This window comes from Malania oleifera, chromosome 13 (assembly GCF_029873635.1).
Source record: "Malania oleifera isolate guangnan ecotype guangnan chromosome 13, ASM2987363v1, whole genome shotgun sequence".
Classification (NCBI taxonomy): Eukaryota; Viridiplantae; Streptophyta; class Magnoliopsida; order Santalales; family Ximeniaceae; genus Malania; species Malania oleifera.
Window position 1 is genome coordinate 74,265,146 of NC_080429.1, and position 22,680 is coordinate 74,287,825.

The 22,680-nt window shown below is 37.6% G+C and overlaps 1 protein-coding gene across 7 annotated transcripts in view; it reads right to left on the reverse strand.

Annotated features, from left to right (window-relative positions):
* Positions 1–835: 835 nt before the first annotated feature.
* Positions 836–22,680, reverse strand: part of LOC131146351 (uncharacterized) — a 52,973-nt gene continuing 31,128 nt past the window's right edge. For 4 of the 7 annotated variants that reach the window (XM_058095919.1, XM_058095921.1, XM_058095922.1 and 1 more), the window contains 6 exons: positions 11,406–11,548; positions 11,002–11,179; positions 10,255–10,828; positions 9,723–9,835; positions 1,459–1,702; positions 836–1,274 (listed from right to left, as the gene is read on the reverse strand). In XM_058095919.1, the coding sequence (XP_057951902.1) occupies positions 1,053–1,274; positions 1,459–1,702; positions 9,723–9,835; positions 10,255–10,828; positions 11,002–11,179; positions 11,406–11,548 (1,474 nt within the window). In that variant the 3' untranslated portion in view covers positions 836–1,052. Of the gene's footprint in view, positions 1,316–1,458; positions 1,703–9,722; positions 9,836–10,254; positions 10,829–11,001; positions 11,180–11,405; positions 11,549–22,680 lie in introns of all 7 variants that reach the window. The other 3 variants (XM_058095925.1, XM_058095926.1, XM_058095924.1) reach the window with 1 other exon arrangement.

A 22,680-nucleotide genomic window follows, 5' to 3' on the forward strand; every position in this document is an offset into this window, starting at 1 on the left:
CAAACTAGGCAAACAATGGGACCAACCAACATAGCATGGCCTTGGGATGAATAAACTTGTCTCCATGGTTAATTGTCCCACCAAGAAGCCTATTGTCAATGACTAATGCCTACTACTTGGAGGACGATGCACCTTCATTTAAAGGAGAAACCCAAAAAATGTTAAGCCAATCCTCAATATATTCCTTCTTGCTAATTTCATTAGTTCTTTCAATCACCTTAACCTTTTTCTTCTTCTTTTTTTTTTCAAATTATATAATAAAAAAGAAATCAATGATGTAACATTTATAAATGTTTGAAAAAGACAATTGGATTTGACTTCATTTTGTTACCTAAACATATTTCGGGAGGTCATACTACCATCACAAGGAAAGGTACGATCTATTGCATCTCTCCATCTTTTCGACCAACGCCACTGAAACCCTCCCTCCTTATTGCCGCCTTAAACACATAACATAACCTTATTTAATGTAATCTTATTTGCTCCGTCATCCCAACCACTTTCAAATTTACATTCATCATCCTAAAAAGTGCTAGTTGTCGAGATTCTCAAAACTTGGGGCACATTTGATATGTTGCCATAAAATGGTTTTCATTTCTACACATCTCCATTCCAATCTTATTCCATTTTATATACCACGAGGTTACAATTCTTAGAACTTGATGCCTGTTATAGAATAGTGTTAATTTCTACATGTCTCTATTGACATTTGTATTTCATTCCAATCTCACTTTATTCTATTCAATGTACCAAACGTGATGCTACTCCTAAAGGGATATAAAGCACGATCAATATTTAATAAATAAAAAAATTAGATAAGCAGCTAATATACAAATTATAAAAGCTACAAATCATTACCACAAAATTAAATATAATTACATGAAAAATGATAATTACAATTATAGGAGTTTTCTTCTTGGGCAAATAACTTTACCATTTATTTTAAGTGTATATTTGGGTAATCCTGTTCCGTACTTTATAAATTTAGGCTCCCACAGAATAAAGCACACACCCATCACATTACGTGCACAAATATACAAAATGTTACAGTTTCACTTTCTCTTCTTTTCTTCCTTTTCAAGAACAACGGGAGCTGCCGGAATACTGAACCACCATTCTCTCAATCTCCTCATCCATCTCTCTGTGCTTGCTTTCCTTGCAGGTGAATACCTTGTAAAGGTATCCAGAAAAATCAGTAGAACTATGCATTTACTGGGTATGAACGCCAGAATCATAGCTAGAAGCAAAAGTGCAACTGCAAACTTCTCACTTGCCTGATTTATCATATCAAAACTGGACAAGTATTAGGTGGTACCTGAATAACATTTACTGACGTAGCTGAATTAAAAATGTAAAAGGTGGTGTATTATAAAGGAGATAAATACAACAATTCAATTGCATATAATATAAATAAAGAATAAAGGAGCTGCACCAAGCATAGAATGAGCAGAACAAGACCTGCGGGAAAATGGATAACAACAGAGCCCGTAACTTGAGAAGAGTAATATTTCCATCCTGAAGAAGCACCTCAACCCGAGAAATTGCATTTTGAACTGCCAAAAGCTGATCCATTTTGGTCATTGGAGGCGGTGCAATTACCTGGAGCTCTACAAGAGGCCTCCCTTGGTTGCAGAATCGCGTTAGCACCATGAAGATTGGTATGAAGACGAGCACAACAGCAAACGCATAGTGCAGCCATCCCCTGAAAATACATAAATTTCAGGAGGCACCTACTAAATGCATGCATCTAAGGAGAACATCAAGATTATAATATCAAGCTAATTTTCTATGATTCAATTAACTATTTAATCAATGTTCCATCAAAATCACAACTACAAGGTTAAGGTGGCAAGGTAATTAGGAAAGAGGATATAATGTAGAGACCTCTTAAAAACCTATTGTTAAACAGCTCTTCCTCTTCCATAAGGCTAACAACCCTTTACCGAGCCCCCCTCCCCCTCTTTTTTTTTTCTTTGCCCTTTTTCCCTTCTCCTGTGCCCTCAAAAAGAGGTGGAACGGGCTTCTCTCTCCCTCTCTGTTGGCCTAGCTAGACTTACGACTCTTGATTTTGATGATAACAAAGTAAGGCTATCTAATTTGCTTCAAAATTGTGATATTTCAATTAATAGAGGCAAAGTGGATTTCAGATGATTAAGTGACAATCCTGAAAGCTCATGTCAAAAATCAAGGATCAAATGAAGCTCAGACCTTAAAATGACATATCTTGAAAGCTCACAAGGATCAAGGTACATGGAAGGCTCATATCAAATTAATGATCCATAAAGCTCAAAGAAGATTGAAAGATCAAGGATCAGCAACAAAGAGATAAAAAGTCAAGAAAGTCAATAGGAGATACATTGTAAGTACTTCAAATATAATTCAAGTATGGATTTTCATTTTGAAGCTCATTACACAAAGACCTAGAAATCTTGTTTTTAAATCTTGGAACATATTTTTCAAAGAAAAACAAATTGATATTCCAAGAATGAATAAGCAAACAAGAGAGAAAAAAAATATTTTAAAACAAGAAAAAATTACTTGATAGGCGACTGACTACACATGGTCAGTCTACTGTCATGTTAAGAGTTTTAAAATATATAAACAGAAACATGACAGTCAACTATCTAGGAATTGACAGGCAACTGACAGTGTATTTTGAGACGACTGACTAAGTTTTTTCAGTCAACTGTCACCCTTCTGCTTGTTTTTAAAAACTCAATTATTTAGTGACAGGCACCTAGCCCCATATTGATAGGCGACTGTCACCCTACTGCCTATATATTTTATATGAGTAATGCATTGATAGGCGACTGACTGAAACCTCAGAGTCAACTGCCGCGCGGAAAAATTTAAAATGCATAACACTTGGGGCTCAAACTTATTTAAAACTTGGGCCGTACTCCAAGTGAACTTGGGGAACAAGCTAGATACTTTTCCACTTCTATAAATACACCCAAGTTCAATTGATTTAATTACCAAGAATTAAAATTCAGCATTCAAATCTCTCTCACTTGCTCTCAAATTCTCAAAGTTCTCTCTTGCTCTCAATTTGCACAAAGCTTACTAAGTTTTTGCTGATTCTCACTCACTGATATTGTGCTACAAATACTAATTCTTTCATCCATTGAAAGAATCGCACGGTAAAATACTTTTAGAACTTCAATCTGAATTTTATATTTTAAATTGCATTGAAGTATATAGTTTTGAACTGTACTAATAAGCTCTTGTAGGAGCAATTCTTGTACATCTTGTTTCAAATATCTTTTGTAGATTCATTGACGGTTCGAGTGTTGAATCGTTGGACCGAACAAGGGTATATCGTTTGAAGAGGCGGACTCTAACCTACTTGAAGGAGTGATTGTAAAAAGTGTTGTTCCGTCCAGTAAAGGAACTAAGCTAGTGGAATCCTTTGGTGGTTTGTCAAAGGCGAGGACATAGGCTGGGGATAAGCCGAACCTCGTAAAATCTTGGTGTCTTCTCTCTCCCCTACACTTTTATTTTCTACACTGTATATTGTGAAAATCGCTGATTGCAGGGCTTAAGTAAGAATTCAGAGAAGACTCTTAATTCTAGAAAGTACGTGTTAATTAATCTTTTGCGGAAATCTTGGTTAAAATAGTGCATTACAAACATTAAAAACAAGGCTTGCATATAACCACAAGGCTATTACCAAAAGCATCAAGTGTTTGATAAATTGATTTCAATTTTGTTGATTGATTGGATTGTGTATATATATATACATGAAAAAAAAAATGCACATATAGAAAATATATAAGAATAGAAATAAAGTTTACGAAAAATATAATTAGTTACAGAGATATATATGTATATATTAAAATATTTAGAGGGAAAAATATATAAATATCCATATCATAGAAAATATATAAAAACGATTTATGTATTAAATTATCATACTAGAGCCAAGCCAAGCTGAGCTAAAACTCATCTAGCTCTATCCTACAACAGCAGCAACAGCATCAAAAACAGCACCACCACCACCACCATGCCTTAAGTCTCACTAAGTGGCATCAGTTACAAGAATCCTCTTCCATCATTGTCAATATTCTCAGAAGGTTGGAGTGTCATCAAATCGTTAGTCTTAGTCCAAGTTATTCTAGGTTTACTTCCTCCTACCAGTAGTAACAACCCACTCACCCTTCTTCAACCATGATTGGCTGTAACTAATCAAGTGCGCAAACCATCTTAGTCGCAACAACCCCCCCTTCCTCAATGGTGCCTCCTCCTCTGGCACCATTGGGTGCAGATTTGGCAAATTTGGCAGTGACTATTAATGTAGGGAATTGGGATGGATTATTACCTACTTCCTGGGTAACAGTGACGCTCCTAGTAGGCCAGAACATCAGTATCCGACACATGTAGGAAATTAATTTTGCTGTTTTTTTTATATACAAAAAAATATAAAAAAACAAATTTCAGACATATATGGACACGCCTGGAGGAGGTTAGTGCACAGGATTATAGGCGCTCAAAAACTTCTGAACGAAATGGTGGTTTGAGGAGCCTGGAGGGAATGAAGTTCAGTTGGATGGGGGCCAAGCGAAAAGCGAATAAAAGTCAGCTGGAACTGGAAAGACTTGAGAAAATGGCTTAAAGAGGGGTTTTCTAAATTAGGATTGGCTATTTTTTCACTTTTAGTTTCTTTTTTCTTTCTTTTTTTTGGATCTCTTGTTCTCTCCTAGCTCGTAATTCTCTCTTTTCTGTCTCTATATTTATTTTTCTATTAAAAAAGGAAATTTGGGAAAATTATAAATAAATAAAAAATGAAACAAAAAATACAAATGTGATATTAAAATTGCTTGCTGGTCATTTTAAGCACAAAGTTAATTTCATTGAAGTAAACAGTGCCAAAAGATAATCATAACATTACAAAGTCCAAATTATGTTCAAGACCCAAGACAGAATTCTCAATTATTTTGGAAAGCTTTAAGTTGAGGAATTATAGAGAGTCACCAAGATAAGAGCACTCCTTAATCCTTCAATATATACATTTGTTTAGTTTTGCCACACGTAGCTAACCATATCTAACTTAAATTTGCAACCCCTGGATGTGCTAACGGTTGAACAAACACTAAAGGCACACCTTTTGCTAAAAGCAGAAGCTCTAATGTACTATGTGCTTGTTTTTTTGGGATTTTTCTATTTTAGATCATTCCTCAAGGTGTTTTGGACATATCCCATTGTAAAGGGAGCCTCAATTGTGCCTAATAAAGCATTGATCTTAACTGATCAGTCTATAAAGCAAATCCTTCAAACATCAGCCAACCCAGCCCAGTTAGCCAAATGATGACCAAAGCTTGGAGAGTTTTGACATTCAAGTACAAAACACAAATGACTTTAAAAGCCCAAGTCCTCTCAGATTTTATCGCAAAATGCATGATATTAGAGGAAGAGAATCACAATGCAAAGAATGAGATCTCAGTTTTTTTGGCGGATGACTCATCCAGACGTGAGGCAAGGGAGCTGGCCTCAAATTGATTCCCTAGACCAACACACCATATGCTACTTCCACAATGATAAAGTTGACAGTAAGGCCCTCTTAGCTGGGCACAACTCATCAAGGCATACAATGACAATAAACTAGACCACCTACCATCTAATTTAGCCAAACTAAGCCAGGTCTCACAAATCTATTCTCAATTAGATGGATCTCAACTAGATGGAGAGTATGAGGAGGGATCCTGATATTCTGAACTCACTCAATATGGGCCTTTTGCTTGTTGCACCATCTGGCCTTGAGGCACCCATCCTTAGATGGCTTGGGTAGAATAGTTTGACACTGTTGGCCCATAACCTAACAAGCTTAAATTTGTAAGTAGTTGTCATGGCATCAGTATTTTGGTTCCAAGAGGTCTGGCCCAGTGTTATCTGTGTTTTCAACTGTTATGTCTGTCATAGTGCACTCTGTTCTGTTTGCATTTGTGCACTTGTACAAATTCAAAACCATTTGTCACTTCACTTACGGGACGGGGTCGCACAAGAGAGGGTGGTTGAGTAGTTTGATATAGATCTCAGCCCAAAACTTCGCAGAAGTTGTTGTTTAACAGCTTGCATCACTTACTCCACACTGACCGCTCCTCATCACAGAGGGCAAAGATACAGTAGCTCATTCAATCATGGATGGTGACTACATCTAGCACAATTTTCTTTTTGAGCTTGCGACATTCATTGGGCTCAGGAATGATTAAGGCTATTTGAGCCTTAAATGTGGTAATCTTGAATCAACATCGAATGTCCTCAACAATGAGTATGCAAGGAGCAGCCAGAGGGGGGACCTGAGCTTGCCATGGACCAATAAGTGCACTGCCCCTAACTGAGCTCAATAAAGGAAGAGAAAGAATACCTCTCAACAGTTTTGAGGACCTCCTTTTGGCCAATATCCTTTCCTTCACACCCAGTTTTTGAGGTAGCACCCTGCAAAAAAGATGCCAAATCATCTGCAGTCTAGAGATATAACTCTTGAAGAACAGGGAAAGGGAATTTCAGAACCTACATGATGCAGCTCTGGAGGAGAAGGTTTCCTTTGAAATGGTGGTAGGAATGCAAGAATAACACCAGATGAAAAAAAAATAATAATAATAATAATAATAAACCAAATTAAAACAAAAAAAGAACAAAATAAATAAAAATAGGGAATGCAGAAGACAGTAAACCTTATTTCTAGAACTCAAATGGAGTGAGATTCATTGGCAAAAGGAACACACCTCAACCAAACGAAGAAAGGAACTTCAATAGATGATTAAGGGAAGACGCATGTATTCAGAGTGAACAAAAGAGCTCTCAATGTAGAAGCCTAGGAAAAAAGATATCTTCGTTGGGTAGACAATGAACAAGCTAGATCCCTTGAGATCCAATGAATGTGATGAGTGAAGCTTCAACACATGACCAGAAGGGTGCCACACATCTTAGCGTCCTTCGGCTAGCGTGCTACACCAAAGATGTATTAATGCTTCAAAAAGCTTAATGAAAACACTAAATGAGCAAAGGGAATAGTAAGGGTATGTGTTTGGGCCTCATAACCTGAATTTATTCAACCTGATGACTTAACAAACTCCACATCAAAAGCACATTGAGTGATGTTGGATATAGAACCCAAAATAGTTTACTCCTTGGTTCCACTTGCTATGTGTCACGGAACCCCAAGTTAAACTCAATTAAAGGGCTGTGCAGCACTCATCGAGGCTCTCCCTCGACAAAGTCAGCCAACAACTAACCGTTCGAACCTGCATTTGTGAGCACCAAAGAGGTTTCGAAAGCCACTCGTAATCATGAAATATTAGTTCCAACAATATTGAATCATGAAGGCAAGCAACAATCATACTCAATGACAAGTGGAATTATTTGTTTTATTCAATCAACAAGACACCCACACAACACATCATCTGAGTAATTCGACACCCAGTATAAAAATCCCTGGCGAGGACAGGAAAAGCCATCTCTCCTGCCCATTTAACCGAGATCAAACTGTCAGCCCCTAACACTCCCCAACTCACTCTATAAACTTCCTCGTCGATGTACAGTAAGAAGTCTTCCCACTATTGCTGTTGACAACCTTCGTCATTGACTACTTGTCTACAAGGCAACATATTTAGTCTCTACTCTGTAGACTCATCCACTGTGTGAGGGAACTACGACTACCGACTTGTAAAGAGCTGAAAAGGGGCACGACTCATCCATTGTGTGAGGTCACTACGACTACGGACTTGCATAGAGCTGAAAAGGGATACGACTCATATCCACTATGCGAGGTAACTACGACTACTGACTAGTAAAGATTGAAAAGGGATACAACTCATTCGTACTATGTGAGGTAACTACGACTACTAACTTACAAAGAGCTGAAAAGGTATACGACTCATCCACTGTCTAAGGTAACTACAACTACTAACTGGTAAACAAATGCAAAGGGACACGACTCATCCACTCTAGTTGGTTGTCTTTTGGGTATTGAAATCTACCAAATCTCGCATCATACCATCGTTCAAGTCATCAGAGGCTTTCAAGTCCTTCACGATATTAACTGGCTAGAGCGTGCAGCGTTCACCTTGTCAACCCCTTTAGCACTTGGCATGGCACTCTGCCTACTCTCTTGGGTGCTTGGCATGAATCATTACCTTTTCTCTGCCATGTTGACTTACTAGAGCGTGCAACGTTCACCCTTACCTACTCTTTAGCACTTCGCGTGGCACCCTGCCTATTCTCTTGGGTGCTTGGGGTGAACCATTACCATCTCTCTTTAGTCTCTACAGGAAGTCCTTTGTCCACTTACCCAACAAATTGTCATGGATTCCTTTACATTCTTTGTAAGCGCAACATAGCAATGATCTCAATTAACTCCTGTAGGTAGGCCTCAAGCTCTATTGGCCCTACCCCTTGGGATTATAGATTGCTTCATGACCACGATGTGTTTCAACCTATTCAAGGCTTCCAACAGCTCAATTTTCTCTGACAAACCTCAAGCTCTATTGGTTTGTTTCCCGTAGGAAGGCCTTAAGCTCTATTGGCACTACTATTTGGGATTATGAATGGCATCATGCCCTCGATATGTTTCAGCCTACTCAAGGCTTCCAATAGCTCAATATTCTCTGACAAACCTCAAGCTCTATTGGTCTACTTCCCGAAGGGAGGCCCCAAGCTCTATTGACTCTACCCCTTGGGATTATAGATGGCATCGTGCCCTCGATGTGTTTTAGCCTATTCTCAAGGCTTCCAACTGCTCAATCCTCCTCTCGAAGACCTCGAACTCTGTTGGTCTTTCTCCTCCATGAGATGGGAGAGATGGCATCATGCCCTCAATGTGCTTCAACCTATTTTCGAGGCTTTCCACTACTCTGTACTAGGGATTTTTATACTCGGAGTGAATTATTCAAGTCCCACAATTCTATTTTCAAAATCAACTACACTATAGAGGTTCACTCCTAGTGTTTTCTCTTTGGCGGCTTCAAACTCTGATGGCACACCTTTCTCATTGGTCATCCCTTCACTCACATGCTTCAACATTGTCCGTCTTTACAAAATTTTCAAATTCTCATTTTACAACTCATGGTACTCATAATCATCGTGCTCTGATACCAACTGTCACGGACCTGCAAGTTAAACTCAATTAAGGGGCCGCGGCGCACTCGTCAAGGCTCTCCCTCGACAGAGTTAGCCAACAACTAACCATTTGAACCTGCAATCGTGAGCACCAAAGAGGCTTCGAAAGCCACTCGTAATCATGAAATATTAGTTCCAACAATATTGAATCATGAAGGCAAGCGACATTCATGCTCAATGACAAGTGCAACTATTTGTTTTATTCAATCAACAAGACAACCACATCATCCAAGTAATTCGACAACCAGTATTAAAATCCCTAGTGAGGACAGGTGAAGCCATCTCTCCTTCCCATTTAACCGAGATCAAACTGTCAGCCCCTAACACTATGCAAATTGCAAACAAAGGAGCAGGTGGCAACTAACATGGGATATTTCAAGCTCCCAAGAAGAGGCCATTTGCCACATGATGCCACAAGGATGTGCAGCCCAACATGGAAGAACAGCATGTGCTACAATTATTGTTCCCATGTTCTTCACTATCTCCAGGTCTTGTATAGCTAAAAAGTAACTGTCTCAAACCTAACTTACTATCATTTTTTTTATGGGAAGAATCACTCTACTAAAGACCCACACTAGAATAAATATCAACGTAGATAAGCACCTTACCTGCAGATGATGTAAGTTAAAACTGTACAGAAAACCACTGACTTAACGGGATCATCCCAGTATGCCAAATCCAGAAGCCACTTTCCAAGTTCCATAACAGGAAAAAGTAACTCCTACAAAAAGAAAGCATAAAATATTTAGCAGCTACAGCTTTAAAATTTTCATAATAGCAGGAAATAAAGTTTGGTTTGGCTAGGAATGAATTATTAGTACAATTTATGCAGCCAACCACAAATATTATAATGTAAAGAATCTTAATTTATAAAAAATCAGAATATTCATCCGATATGCCACCACTAATCAGTAAAACTAAGGAAAAAAAAAAAACTGTCTGTATCTCTATACTTTTTGTGTATGAATGCAATACGACAAGCAAATTATTTGGGTTAGTAACCTGAAAACTTGTTCCAACTTTTCAGTACATCAAATACCTGCCTCAAACAAACTCATAGAAAGAGAAAAAAGAATGGTGGATCAGAGAAGGGGATCAAACAAACTAAGAAAAAACTCCAATTAAAAATGTGAGCACCACCTTCATCACTGCTAAATTTGTATCAATGCCATCTACTTTAACTTCATTAACTGTTGCTTGTGCTAGCACCACTTTTTTATAGCTCCTTTGAGATTCTTTGACTGCTCTTTGCAACTGAGTGATATCTCCCACAGCTATCTCACCCACAAGAAGCCCAGCCTCGTTAGGAACACTTGAACTTGTTCCCAACAAAAATCCTAAGTTAGAAACCATGGCCAAGGCAGACATTGAACACATTCCATCTGGAGAATTGTTAGTCCGATCTGATTCCCTTGAGGTTGACATACCAACCAGTGTTTCCAGTATTAAATCCCCTCCAGGAAGTCGATCACAAAGACTGAACATGAGAAGAGCCTTACTGTCGAAAGAGACCGAGGAACAAATTTCTTGAATAGCTTGTAATCGCAATATTCCAAGAACAGCCTTTGAGAGTATGTCAATCCGTTCAGCTCCCTCGATCTTAAATTTCCGTATAAACCTATGAAGATACAAAACCTCTTGGATAATGGCTAGCCAATAGTCGCGACGAGTGTGTCCTTTAAGTTCAGGGAACTCAATCACAACAGGTTCTGATCTACAGGGGGGGGGGACACAACAAAGGTAAATAGCTGAGAAATCAGGAGGGAAGCCTTCAGATTACAAAGAAAGTTAATGGCAGAATAGCAGCACATGTATGAATTTGACACATGACATTTCAAATTAAAAATTTATCAACTATATAAGAAATAAATAAGCATTGTTCCTTACAAGGAAATTGATTTATATGAAACTGCTCTATCGAAAAGTCGAGTACCCCAAGGTCCAGTCAACTCAGGTTTGACTACCTGCTTAACATCATCAGATAAATCGTATCTTTTTGCCTTATCATAAGATACAAGACGAAGAGCTTCAAAGTAGAGCGCCTGATCAGTCAGGGTTAATCGACCTGCAGTTCACACATATAAACCAAAACAAAAGTAAATAAATAATATCAACACTAAATTTTTGTTTCTTAATTCAAGCATCTCAGCATCTATCGCATTTCTCCACTTGAAAATGCTGCAAACATGATCAACATAACTTTTAATTTACAGAGGATGATACTTAAAATATATGCAAACTGGAAAGAATAATAAGACAACTTAACGATAAACACCATCCCTGGAACCTACCAGGCCATGTAGAAATTCCTACATGCTGAAGAACTGGTTGGGTGGTAACTGTTCCATCCACTTCCAGAATCTTTTCTCTGCTTGATGACCGCAAGGATGCGAGAAGAGGTAACTCTGACTGGGTTCTGAATTTTTTTATTGCTCTGTAGATAACAGCAGTTCAAAATTTTGTAAGTGAATTTGCAACCCTTACCCTAAATTGACATGAATGATGCCAAAATCTACAGGACACTAAAGTAAAGAAAATGTGTCAAAATCAGACTATACCAAGGAAATCCTACAGATGTTAAAGAGGAATCAAAAACAAACTGATAACAATGGTTGTAACAATTACTTAGTAGCATTCCTTTAACCTGACAGTTAAAAAAGAGGAAAGATGATACAAATGAAAAAAACAACAAATTCCAAGGGTCTGTTAAGAATTCAAGCTGTTTGGCGCTTTAACGCTTTGTCTTCAAGTTTCTAAATTGTTTCCATTTTGAGGTTTTAAATAATGGCTGTTACATAGCCTAGTGGCCATTACATAACAGAAAATCAAGCTGCCGATACCGTTGTGGACCGCTATAGCAGTTTGGAGAAAATTCACAGCCATAACGGCCCTTACGCTTCTGTTATGGGCTGTAATGGGTCGTTACGCCCCATTACGCCAGCTGCACCTTCCTACAGCCTTTAACTCAAAACTACCTCATTTTTTCCCATTTTTTCTGCCTTCTGCTGCATTTCTCCCTTTCCCCTAGCTCGTCCAGCTTAGATCTAGTGATCTACAGCTGCAAAAATAGAAGTTTGTACTTGAAATTGCTGTCCAAGGGTCGAGTGTGTGCTTCCCCTTCCTTTTGTCAGAAATTTTATCCATTTGAGAAGAAATTTGTTGTTGTTTGTAAATGTTTTTGGGTAGATCTGAGTGAGAAATCAAGTTGGAAGCTTGAAATTTGAGTGGATCCAAAGTGGGTTTGAAGAGGTGACCGGAATCCTCCTTTTCTGGCTGCTGTGAGTACTGCCGCTGCTCTTCGTCAGTTCGTGGGTTCGTCCAGTTGACTCCAGTGTCCACTGCCAGGCTGCCAGCACGTACAATTTATTTAACCAACATTCCCCCGACAACTCTCTCCCCCGCTCCCCACCCCCCCCCTTCTCTCTTTTTCTGCTTGAGCAAGTTAAGCAGCTAAAAGCTTAAGCCTAATACCAAAAATTAATTTGATTTATTTTAGATAATCACATTTTTAAGATAATTAATACAAAATTCTAGCTAACTAGGTTTTTAAAATTTACTTATTTAACTTAGTTACTTATATTTTCATTTTTAAAATATTTAATTTCTTAATAGTTGGTGCTTAAATGCTAATTTTCTATGATTAATATTACTTATAGCTTAACTAATTAATTTGCATAATGGACCTAAATTTCATAATGCGTAATAAAATTGCTATGCTTAGTTCTTGTTATTTTGAATATTAAATTTTCAAAATTAAATTTGCTAAAAAATACAAAATAATATATATATGTAACTATTAAAAACAATGATTACAATGTATGAAGACTACTATCTATTTAGTATTAACTTACTTAATGAGCCTAAATTTCCCACTTGAATTGTAATATTATATTGATATTGTATATATGTATATTCATTTTATGTCTTTAATTTATTGGTTGTCAATTTCAATTTACATTTTTAAATTTTTTAGTCATTAAAGTAGTGATTGGTATAAAGAATATACCCTTTATGTAAATGGCGCACTGAAATTAATATAAAAATCATGTTACCTATTAAAAAAGTGTTCGTAGGTTGAATAAAAGCAGTCAAAACTCACTAAAAAACATGTTTTAAAGGATTTTATCATTATTCTTCAATTTTGACATATTTGTGCATGCAAGAAAAAAATTCACAACCGCTTCCCATTACATAACGTCTGCTTCTCCTGCATCCCGCAACACCTGCAACTGTTACGCAATTTTACCCACGACCATGATCTAAAACCATGTTCCATTTGAAGCTTCAAGCAAACTCCAGCAATATGCATAACTATTAGAAGCCTTCATGTCTGGAGCATTATGCAGTTTGCAAATCTTCATATGATTTCATACAAATATTCCCACTAATTGGAGAGACAAAGTTCCACATTTTCAAAAAATTTCCAAACTTCAGTGTCTCCATTAATTTGAGATTTTAAAACAAGATGTATAGCAGTGAAATCACATATCTTGAGCCTATTTTTGTTAATACAATATACAGTTATTCTGAAGGGGAGAATAGACACAATGGTAAAGTTATGGTCGTGTGACTTGGAGGTCATGGGTTCAAGGCCTGCAAACAACCTTTTGCAAAAATGCAAGGTAAGGCTGCGTATATAGACACCATCATGGTCTGCCCCTTCCCCAGATCCCGCATTCACAGGAGCTTTATGCACCGGGCTACCTTTTTTTTAATATATAATTATTCTGGCATACTCTCTCTCATGGTGGGAGACAAAAAATGTACAATGGTAGTCGAGAGGACGACCTTCAACCTGGTTATAGGACGCAAGATCACAACATTCTTAGAATCAAGGAATACCGTAGAGCAAGATGGAGCTCCATTTTCATGGAGTCTGAGGAGTTTGAATGGTTCCTCGTAGTTTGGTTGAACGAGGAACATGAACAAAACCTTGTCATTGCAACTGAAGACAAACAAATATGGCAAATACCTTGCCCTAATGGGGATCACCAGTATCTGGAGAATCTTGGCCTTTCCAGAAGGCTACAACTTGAAGGGTTGGGGAAGGTTCTCAGTTTTGGCTGTCGAGCTAGGTCAATGAGTGTTTCCCCGATTGAAATGAAGGCCACTGTGCACAGAAGGCTACTATCAACCAACTCTGAACCAGCCAGTGTCGGTGTATTCTTGTCCCATTGTCGTAATATTTGAAGTTAACATTGAGCAATGATCAGACACAAGACACGCAGTGGTTGGAGAAGACAATGTAGTCGCACACTCTTTTGCAAGTGTCACTGGAAAGAGAAGCAGCACTCCTGATCACTTGTTTGAATTTCCTGGGCCAGATTCAGAAAGGCCCAAAAACTTTTCTTCCTTCGCGGATGCTGAAGTGGGCCTCGAATTGGGCCCTGGCAACACAAACATGGCGGCATTTCTTTTCGGCCTCTCAACCTCAGAAATAAATATGCTGCCCAGCCCAGCTCCTTCACTTCCTTCAAACTCCAACAAGGTCCAGGCAAGGTCATGAAGAATTGGTTTGTTTCGGGGAGGCTGCTCCTCTGCAGGATCCCCCTCCCCTCAAGGCAACGGCAGCTGATGAGGAAGAGGAAGATCTGGAGCTGGAATCCTCCCAATCTCAGGCTATTGATAGAGGTCTGGCTTTGGTTCCAGCCCCCAATAACTACATAGAGGCTCTGCAAGTTAGTCCCAGCCTGGAGGATATGCAGGATAGCCCCAATATTCAAATGTTAAATGGTCTGGACCCAAACAGCACCTACTTTAAGGAGCAGGTTTCTGATTGGGTTCTCTGGAAGGTGAAGATGGTCAGTAAAGTCATCGGTGTGTCTTTTGATAGTTTCTAAGACAGGGCTTTGAGATTGTTTGAAGAGATTGAAAAATAAATAAATAAATAAAAGGCGCCAGCCATGGTCTTAAATTTCCAAGAGATTGTAAAAATTTCTGCTTTCCATCACCCTTGAAATTGAAATGGCAGTCCATTTCCATCTTATATAATTTCCATCTAAATTTCAAAGAATCATCTGAAATTTATTGAAATCCCAATATTTTAGAGAAACTTGTTGAAATTTCAATTATAGAATGAAATTTCCTTGGAATTCAAATGCAAGATTTAGACACGAAGTGAAATTTCACCCTTAATTTACCTTATTTTTTATTTATCCATTCATGTCCATATTATATTTATTTGTATAATATATAATATTTAATTAATTTATAAATTTCATTTATATTAACCAAATATTACAATATTGCACCTCATACACAACATAAATGTATTTGCAATATACTAGTCCTAAAACTTACATTATAATTTCTATCAACAATTTCTAAAGTTTCATTAAAGAATTCCATGTTTTACAACTAATATTCATTGTTTTATCAAATCAAAGTTGAATTGAAATCAGAATCAAAATTTTCATCAAAATTTTTGTACTCTTGGGGCTTTGAAATTTAAGACCTTGGCGCCAACTACTAGAAGTGATAGAAAGTTGGATATCAACAGGGAGTTAAAACAATTGGAATGTTCAGTGAATTACAAAAAAATGGGTGGATGCCCAAACGTGGTGGAGGCATGGAGCTACTGGATCCACCCAAACGTGGTGGAGGCATGGAGCTACTGGGGTCCAATTGTTAAATCATGTTTATAACTCATATCTTGAAACATGAGGGGACTCGATGACAGATCTAAACAGAGTTTAATCAAGTCCTTTCTCAAGGATTAGAGAGGCGAAATTGTTTGCTTGCAGGAAACTAAAGTGGAGATGATGGGTCAGCTCTTATACAAAGATTTACAGGAGTTGGGGCATGTGGTTGGGTTACCATTGGAGCTGAGGGCAGTGCAGGGGGTATTCTTTTCTGGTGGAAGCATAGAGCAGTGAAATTGCTGGATCACGCCATTAATTCCTACTCATTTTCATGCTTTTGTATGAATCTGGATGATAACTTTCAGTGGTTCCTTCTCGAGTGACACTCTTCACACGGCCGAAAGAAGGTGAGTATAGCTGACACTATTGGAAGTGCTCCTTTATTGAACTCTAGGCGAAGCTTCTTCCTTTCACCCGCTGACCATAAAAAGTTCCTTTCAAGAGCTTCTATTTTGTTAGTTGCTGCTGCCAGGATTTTGAAGCAGCTAAGGAATGAATTAGTCATGCCTGACATGACTGACTAGATGAGTGTAACTCTTTTGGCAAAGCTTAATAATTTACTCTCCCATTATTCGATTCTCGCTATCATTGACTTCAGGTGGTCAGCTGTGATGTGTCCACTCACTAGAGGGATACCCTGGTGGGTTTTCTCTAGTGCACTTGAATTCACGAAGAAATTCCAAATTAAGGATCGCTTTTTGTCCAATTCCGTGGCTGTTGGAGTCCATTCAAACCTCTATGAGGCTTCAAATTAGAATTCTCAATTCTCTACAATGACCTCGCGATAAAATATTTTCATAAACAAGCAAATCATAATGATTTCCGTCTGTACTTTCAGTCATCCTTTGAAAACGAAAGAAAGTCTCTTTCTACAATCACCTATAGCGTTCTTAAAGTCTTAGAAGGAGAATAGTTCTATTCTTGAAACCAATTCACTTGAGTGAGATAGTGGAGAGTGGAATTTTGTGTGTAGGGGTGAAATCCTGAGATATACGAACTCCTCATAAGCCCACAGGGACGGAGTCGATGCTCCCACATCCATAGAATGAGTAGTTAAAGCAAGTGAATGATTTGAAATTTGAGTTATTTTACGGAATAACACTCATATATATTGAGCTCGTAATGGTGTACCTCGCAATTTAAAAATCTATTCTAAATGACTTTTTAGCATTTGATTCCGTACCACTGAAGGATTGAGTCACACACTTGAAAGGTAGCCTATAAAGTCAAAGGGATGATTGGGATGCTCTTATCAGTTATCATGTTATTGCAGAAAAGAAAAACCGAATTACTCTATTTGATGTCGATTCATCCAAAGACCATTGAAAGTCTTTGATTTATCAATTATTATCATTAAGACAAAGAATATCCTTTTCTGGATACACTTGAAAAAAGGGCTAGATTATGTAATGATGAAACTGAAAAAGAATACTTCCCTAAGATATATGATCCTTTCTTGAATGGACCCTATCGTGGAACAATCAAAAAATTGTCTTCACCTTCAACCATAAAAAGAAAGTGGGTCTAATACCTCCTACCAATCCTGCGAGGCCTCTCCTTCTTCCCCCTTATTTGCCTAAATAAAAAAAAGAAGTGGCCTTTTGGGAGCAACCCCTCACTCTAGACAACCTCACCTTCTGGAAGGGGCAGATGGATACTATATTACACGACCCATTGCCGCCAAAAACACAATATCTTTGCAACCACAAAGAGCGTGCAATGAAGGTTTTGCAGGAGAACAAGGGGGCAAGGGATTTAATAGTGGAGAGACTGTTCTCTCCACCTAATCCACCTCTCTGCCTGCAGGACTGCCAGGCTATCTCACAAGACTTACTTCAAGATTACTGGCCGACATGACGCATCATAAAATTCTATGGAATCATGAAAGATTCTTTGAACCTAGTCATACTATTACATTATATCGACAATTTCAAAAAACGGTTCATACTCTAACTTCTGCAATGTCCTCCCACACCTTTTTATATTTAAAATATAAGACAAACTGAAGGAAAAGACTGACCCATTCGGTGACTTTTGTGGTCACCCACACTGAACCAACTTGAATCTGAAATACGATTCAGATCAAGTTTTACCGAAATCAGATTTCCTTTTCATGCCATATGCGCTTAGACTTTACCATACCAGACGCTCACTAATGAGTATCGCATGTTCAAAATTGTAACCTTCCCATGGCATGTGAGCGACTAATACGTTTTTTCCCAAAGCGAGTTCACCGCCAACTGTAGCGGCACCATCAGATAAAATTTGTCGCTTTTTAATGCATTTATCCCATTGAAAACACCGTAAAGATCAATTAGTGGGGTTTTGGGCCGATACAATAAAAATTGCTTACTTATGTCATGATATGAGATAAAAGTTAGGAATCAACTTATGCAATAGTCAATCCACTAAAGGTATTAAGCAGTGGTGTAGGATCAGATCCCAAAGATAGTAAGTATTTTCTTTCTTATCATGCCATAGCAAGTAAAACCATCATCCTTACAAGATAAATATCATGAAAATTTCCCAACTAAACAAGATATGAAACTATGATAACCAAAGAAACATATATGTATTATGCAGCCATATCTAGTAATTAGGATTCAACTTTACACAAGTTTCTACCCTTATTTCCTTTAAATACCCAAAATCCCTAGGTAAATAAATGAAAATTAAGAACACCTACCTTGATTTTCAGCTTCTTCAACTGAGTCTAAGTTTCCCTCTGAATTTCCTGTATTTTCTCTTGATTTTCTCTAAATTTCCCTGATTCTCTCTCTCTCTCTCTCTCTCTCTCTCTCTCTCTAGAGTTTGTGGTATTCTTTTCTATGTTCAGGTTGCTCCGCAGGGCTGGAAAAGTCAAGACAGCAACTGGACACATGGCAGGACCATAGCAGCTAGTGGCAACCGGGTTCCTGCATTGCTTGACATCTGTGCACTAAGTGTCTGCTGCTGGTTTTTCAGAACTGCCACGTGGCTGCTGCTGGTTTGTAGTGCTGCCAGGTGTCACACCTGGTTTTGGCATGCCCCATCTTCTTCTTTTTTCCCTCTCTCTGCCCCAACCCTTATGCTATTTATGTTTTAGCTTGACCCTCATAATTTGCATTCATCTAAGCCCCTCCTACCACTAATAAGTCAAATGGAATTTCCAATATCAGTTAACACAACTCAGATAAATGAATAACATGGCTAGTATGAATAAGTTTATTGCAAAACAAAGCAAGTCATGGTAATTTAACAAAGTAGTTTAAAATTACCATGGCCTAAAGGGTGTTATCACATAAACTACCCCACTTCTTTCATGAGGATAAACAAACAATGTTGGAAATATGCTCCAAAGATTCAAGGAGCATCACATCGGCTTCTAATCTCCAAGAGCTCGTTCCAGAAAAGTTGTCTATAGGGTCCTTCATGTAGGAGAAATCCAGAGTCTTACGGCTCAAATACTTTATTTATTCATCGGACAGCAAATGCTCAACACCTTATCCAGCATTGAAATTGGGTGGGAACACCTTGACTTGGAAAAGGAAATTAAACGGAGCATTTTTTATTTTTACAAAGTCTTCCATTCTGAATCTGAAGCCTGGACACAAATAGTGGGTGGAATCATTTCCTGATCTCTTAGTTCTTCTATTGCAGAGTAGCTAAATAGATCCTTTGAAGAAGCAAAAATCATGCAAACCATTAAAGATTACAATAAGGAGAAAGCGCCTGGCCAGGATGTTTTTTTTTTTTGCCTTCTTTTAGACAAACTGGAGCTTTCTCAAGCATGACATTCACAACATCTTTGAGAAGTCCAATAAATCATGCAAACTTATGACTTGTAATAATGCCACCTTTGTCAACTTGATTCCAAAGGAAGTAGAGACAGCGAACATCAAGGATTTTCGCCCAATTAGCCTGGTCGTTAACATCTATAAGATCCTTGCTAATGTCCTGGCAGCAAGGATCAAAATTGCCATTTTGGGAGTCATTGGGCAGCACCAGCGTGCCTTTGTGACTGGCAGAAAGATACTGGATGCAAGCTTGAAATAAAAAAAGCCTTTGATCACGTCAACCGGAACTTCCTTCTGTATCTACTCAGAGAATGGGCATTAGGGAGTTTTGGTGCAATTGGATTGCACAATGCATCAAAACTCCAAGCTTCTAAGTGCATATAAATGGTTGCCCATCTAATTTCTTTCACTCCTCTAGAGTCTCAAGGCAAAGGGATCCTCTATCCCCTTCTTGTTTATTTTGGTGAGTTAAGTCGCATATTAAAGAAGATTACCGAACAAGGGTTTCTTAATGGTCTCAAAGTGGGCAAGAATGGCAGGTTCATGGAAGTTTCAAATCTTCTCTTCGCGGATGATACCAACATATTTTGCAAAGGTGACCCCTTCCATATCCTCAACCTTCGATGCATTTTGGTAGGATTTGAGGTTGTCTCACGTTTGAAAGTGAATCTTGGAAAAAGTGAGCTTATTCCAATTTGGTGATGGCACGCCAAGGGGGATTTTTCTTGCCGATCTTCTGGGTTGTAAGATGGGAACATTCTCCATTAAATACCTCGGTCTCCCTTTGGGGCCAAATTCAAAGATTTCAGAAAAGTGTGGGGCCCTCATTATCAAGAAGTTTGAAAAAATTTGGCAAGCTAGAAAAGGAACTTCTTGTCAAAAGGTGGTGGACTCACTCTCATCGGGAGTACCTTGACAAACCTTCCTATCCATTCCATGTCTCTTTTCCTTTACTAGACTCAATTGCCAAGAGACTTGAGGAAATTCAAAGGAAATTCCTTTGGGGGAGCTTGGGGTAGGAATTGAGATTCCACCTTGTCAAATGGGGAATGGTTAAACAAGCTATTTGTTCAAGAGGATTGGGATCATAATCCCTCCACATTTTCAATAAAACCCGTCTTGGGAAATGGTTGAGGAGGTTCATGAAGGAAAAAAACCACCATTAGCAAGGACTCATTTCATCTAAATACAGGCTTGAGCATAACAAATGGATCACTCATGCTGGTAAAGGACCCTATAGCATGGGGTTTCAAAATTCATCAGCACTTAACAACCCTATCTAAACATTGTTTAGATTAATTGTATTAATAAAGCTATTTTTATTCTTTTCATGTTCTCCTTGAAATACTTGTAAGTGGGAACCTTTAATGGGCTGATGCTGCGCAAGAAAAGTCATGGCTTATACCATCATGGCTACATGACTTTTCATGTTAACTTTATTATGTTTACTCTTTCTTCTTATGCATTATCAATATTTCTCTCAGTTTTTTAAAGAATAAACTAATAAAAATACGTCTCGTATATATGTTGCATTTATGCGATCATTTGATATGCTTGTATTCAATTAAGAATTTTGACACCCCCCCTCCCTCCCATCACTTTCTACAAGTTAATTTGTTCTCGATAATTTTTGCAAGATGCCATTTGATTAAAATTGTAATGCAACTTATTGATGAACTTTTTTCTTTTCAATTAAGAACCATATGGTCGCACTTATGCAATTTAATTTTATTCTCTTAATTAATACAACGCCACAACATTTGTGAAGGAACACCAGAGAAAGAGGAGAGACATAAAATTACAAAACTAACACGGAATATTGAAATGGATGAGTATGACTTGATTCATTGGCGTCAATCATTTAAGAAAAAAGAAGCTCATACCCATGGGTGTTAAACTTGTTCTTACCATATCATACATAAACCTGGGCTAAAGGTTCTCATGTTCTCTGCCTCAAAAATCAAATGTGCAACTTCCCGTTTCATCCCATAAACTTTGGTATTTTTCATTCTTGGCAATGGAATCAATTGTAAAATATCACTTTTAGCATGTTAGGTGTAGTTGATTGTTCATTGTCTACAAGGGAAGGGGCATGCTTGTTGATGGTTAGAATCAATGATTATAGGAGGTTAGTTAGGAACAACAGCAAAGATGTGATTAAAGGGTATAGCTAAACAGATTAACAAATTGCAGAGGCCTTTTAATATCTAATTATTTGGGCTTCTTTCTCTATTTTCTTATTAGTTATTTTCGTTTTTTAGATGTTTTACTCTTTTCATTCTCTCATTTTCATTACAAGAGAATGAAATTATTGCATTTTTCACAAGTTCTGGTCTTTTTTTTTGGGTGGGGGGGGGGGGGGGGGGTGAACTGCTATTTCTCTATTGCTACATAGCAAACTATCTTCATGCTTCTGCTCTTCAAATGCTTTTCTTCTCTTTCCTTTTTATAAAATTCAGGCATTTTAGGTAACCAAAATGGAAGTGTCAACTCTTGTAAAACCTAAAGTGCAAGGCAACCCACTTATTTAGGTGTCTACATTGTCTTTGGATGTTTCGAGAGGAAATAATGATAATTTTGAATCAAAGGCTTTGATTGGAAAAGTATCCTATGGAAAAGAGCATTTTTATGCTTCAATCGGGAATGTTTGTTCAATGAATTTTGATATATTTACTTTGAATGATATTTTTATGTATTAACAATAATAGGCAAGTTATCTTTAGACATTATTAGGACCCATGTTTACTAGAAGCAAGCAATTATACCTTAACATGTGAAGCAAAGCTAAAATTCTTATGCCTTTTTATTTAAGAACATTAAGCACATTTTGTTGGCATCTAGTTTTATTTTGGAGTCATAATGAGTTTTTGAGTTATAAAATTATTTTGGTGAAGAATATACAGGAAAAAGAAATACAAGAGTGCTTTAATACTTTCTTCAAAACTATAAGTGGATATGTCAAATTGTAGAATGGTAATATTTTTATTTAATTTTTTATTGTTATTTTTCCTTTGAGTGTTGAGAAAACTAAGAAATACAAGCAAAGAAAAAAAACACACACACACGCTTTTTCTTGTTATAATTTCAATCCTTTCAATGGAAACAATTGCTTTACTAAATAGAAACTATTAGTAGAAAATTGTTTAATA